Source organism: Capsicum annuum, chromosome 12 (assembly GCF_002878395.1).
Source record: "Capsicum annuum cultivar UCD-10X-F1 chromosome 12, UCD10Xv1.1, whole genome shotgun sequence".
Taxonomy (NCBI): domain Eukaryota; kingdom Viridiplantae; phylum Streptophyta; class Magnoliopsida; order Solanales; family Solanaceae; genus Capsicum; species Capsicum annuum.
This window is the reverse complement of record NC_061122.1, coordinates 230,350,954-230,353,882: the sequence shown is the minus strand read 5'-3', so window position 1 is coordinate 230,353,882 and position 2,929 is coordinate 230,350,954. Positions and strand designations below refer to the sequence as shown.

General features: G+C 30.9%; 1 protein-coding gene across 1 annotated transcript in view; it reads right to left on the bottom strand.

The window, feature by feature from the left end:
- Window positions 1-2,487: 2,487 nt before the first annotated feature.
- Window positions 2,488-2,929, bottom strand: part of LOC124889775 — a 3,739-nt gene continuing 3,297 nt past the window's right edge. The window contains exon 2 of the mRNA XM_047401762.1: window positions 2,488-2,562. Coding sequence (XP_047257718.1) covers window positions 2,488-2,562 — 75 coding nt within the window. The remainder of the gene's footprint in view (window positions 2,563-2,929) is intronic.

The following is a 2,929-nucleotide window of genomic DNA, read 5'->3' as shown; positions in this document are numbered from 1 at the left end:
TAATAAGCTAGTTAGTTTTTTTCTTATTTAGATCCAAAGTATTTTCAGTCTAATTATTCTATTCCAAACCAAACGAATTAGCAATAGGATAAGTTTACACTTGGCTAATATATGATTAAATATAACTTAACTAAGACTTAGTAATTCAAACATACGTAAAGGGAAAAACTAATAAAATAATAGTGGCAAGCATTATATAGTATTGAAAAGATAATAGATTACATACTGAGAAAATAGAACATTATTTGATCATTTTCTAAAAAAAACTTAATTAACTATAGAATTGATACTAGGACCGTGCATGCATATGAACTTGAATATAAAATTTATAACTTAGGCTTTGATTAAGATTTTCGTTAATATTACTTTAAATAACCAACATAAAATTAGTCAATAATTTAAATTTTGTGAGAAACTGCCTAAATTAGATACTAACCAAATTTAAATGAATCTATCTTCTTAAAGAGATCTAACACTTCTAGTTATGCATCTAAAATATAGACGAATCGTTCTTCTAAACTTGCGAAAGGTCGATCTACTTAAAACCGTCGAGGCATCTTTTATTATTGCGTTAAGTCTTGAATTGACTTGCATCTTATCTCGCTCCTCATAAGGCTAATTAACAAAGTCTCCAGTACTATCCACTCCAAAATATAAATGAAAGAGATAACGTATATGAAATCGATACTAATATTCGTGTCGAGGAAAAGAATTTAAAACCATCAAAATAAAATTTCAAATTTTAAACACAAAGACTGTGACATACCTTTTTCTTTAAACTTTTGGTTACAAAGGTTATATCACAGAACAACCATGAAAAATGGTGAAGGGTTTCATGACAATACAATGTTTACATCAAAAAATTTTTTTTTACTTTAATTTTATGATATTAAAATCTAAACAAACCTCGAATTAATAACATCGAAATTAAAATAGGTTCAATACATGGGAGTTTAAGAAACTTCATAATATTGAATTAAGTTTCATACAATCGTTTAAACTACATAATAAAGGAAGATTAAGGGTTACCTTGTGCGGAAATAATTCTTAAAATAAAGAAGAAACCGCGAACTCGAAATCACGAACCAAACCTCAAACTCTTTCCCTTTTTTTTTCAATCCTCTTCTTTCTCTCTTCCTGTGTTGTCTACGTCGTAGTTTTTTTTTCTTTCAAAAACGTTTTTTTTTTTCTTCTTTTTTGGTTTCAAGGTTGTTTCTTTCTCCTTCTGCTTTCAATCTTTTTGTTTCTTTTTTTTTTTTGCCGTGTCCTGTGTGTTTGTGTAGTATGTATTCTATCTCTAGTGCATGTGTGTGCATGTCCTTTTTATAGTGTATGTGTGCGTGTGTGTTTTTATATAGGTAGTGTTTGTGTAGTGTATATAGTGTGCAGGTGTGTTTGTGTAGTGTCTCTAGTGTTTGTGTCGTGTGTGTGGGGGGGGGGGGGGGGGGGGGGGGGGGGTTTATTAGGGGGGGGGATTGTGGGTAGTTTAGGCTTCTTTATTTTTTTATTTTATTTTATTTTATTTTATTTTTTTAATTTTTTATTTTTAAATAAAAATAACTAAAAACTAATAAAATATAACATAAGCTAATAACTAATCTTAGGAATATGATTAAGAAAAATTAATATCACACCATTCTTTATTAAAAATTGAAAGAAGAAACAAATATAATTTAGAAAAAAAATTTCCTTTTTTTTCTTTTCTTTTTTGTCTAAAAATAAACAAATAAATAAACAAATAAAACTAAAATTGAAATTTATTTAAAATGTGACTCTATTTTGTAGTCTTTTTTTTTTTTCAAAATAAATTTAGTAAAAATAGGATAAATTTAGAATATCTAATTTGGACCCTAAAACGAAATTGAACACTAAATGGCAAAAACACTTAGGTTTGGTAAAAAAATTAGGTGTTTACAGAATGCCCCTCTTTGCTTGGAAATTTGAAGAATTTTCAAGCAAAGAAGTAAACATGACTAATTTTTTGGCCCAACCCTTTATTCAATATTAATATGTAAATAGGTGGGAACGAGGTGTGACCGAGCCCTGGCTTTGGGCATCCTACATATCTCGGGTTATAAGAGAATCAGGTCACGTGTAGTTCCGATGGGTGTAGGAATGAGTGGATGAATTGGAGAGTCGAGTTGAGGTCCCGTCGAGTTTCCGGTTCGCTGCTCCTTTTATTACAAAATATAAAACTAGAAACAAAAGTACAAGATCTTATCTATTCTATTTGTCTTGATCCTCTTGCTTCCGATCTTCCTCTTGGATCTTCAGTTATTGCCTCACCTTCTTCTAGTGGATCCCTTGATCTCAAAATTTGATCTTTAAGATTTGAGACTTGAACTTGAAACTTGGATCGAGTCATTGATACTCTACCAAAGAACAATTCATAGAATACGTTGGATGCTTGTTCTCCTTATCAGAAGCTAAAAAGATGTCTCTTGAGATATTGGGCCGCTATGGATGCAAAGCTGACTCTAACTATCTTCAAACTGACCATTCTTCTATATTTTGACTGGAGATGAAATTCTGTTCTTGAATAGACCTGTGCTTTGCAGAAACCTGCAAGTCATCAAAGAAGACAAAACAAACAAAATTTTCTGTCCCAATTTACACTAGGAAAATTTTGTGTGTTGTTAAAAAAAACTATAATCTAGTTTAAAAATAAATAAACGAATGGATAGAAATTTAGGCTAGGAGTGCGATAAAATAAGAACCCTATTCTTAATAATATGACCAAAGGGAGTTATGCCTAATGAATGCATGAAAAAGAATTAGGATTTTCGTTCCTAAAAATGTGACTAGGGATTGTCATACCCTGTGAAGACATGAAGAAGGAACATAGGAAGGTTTATTTCCTAAAATGTCAACTAGGGGATGGCGCCCTATGAAGACGAATAAGATGTCAACTAGGGGATGGCGCCCTATG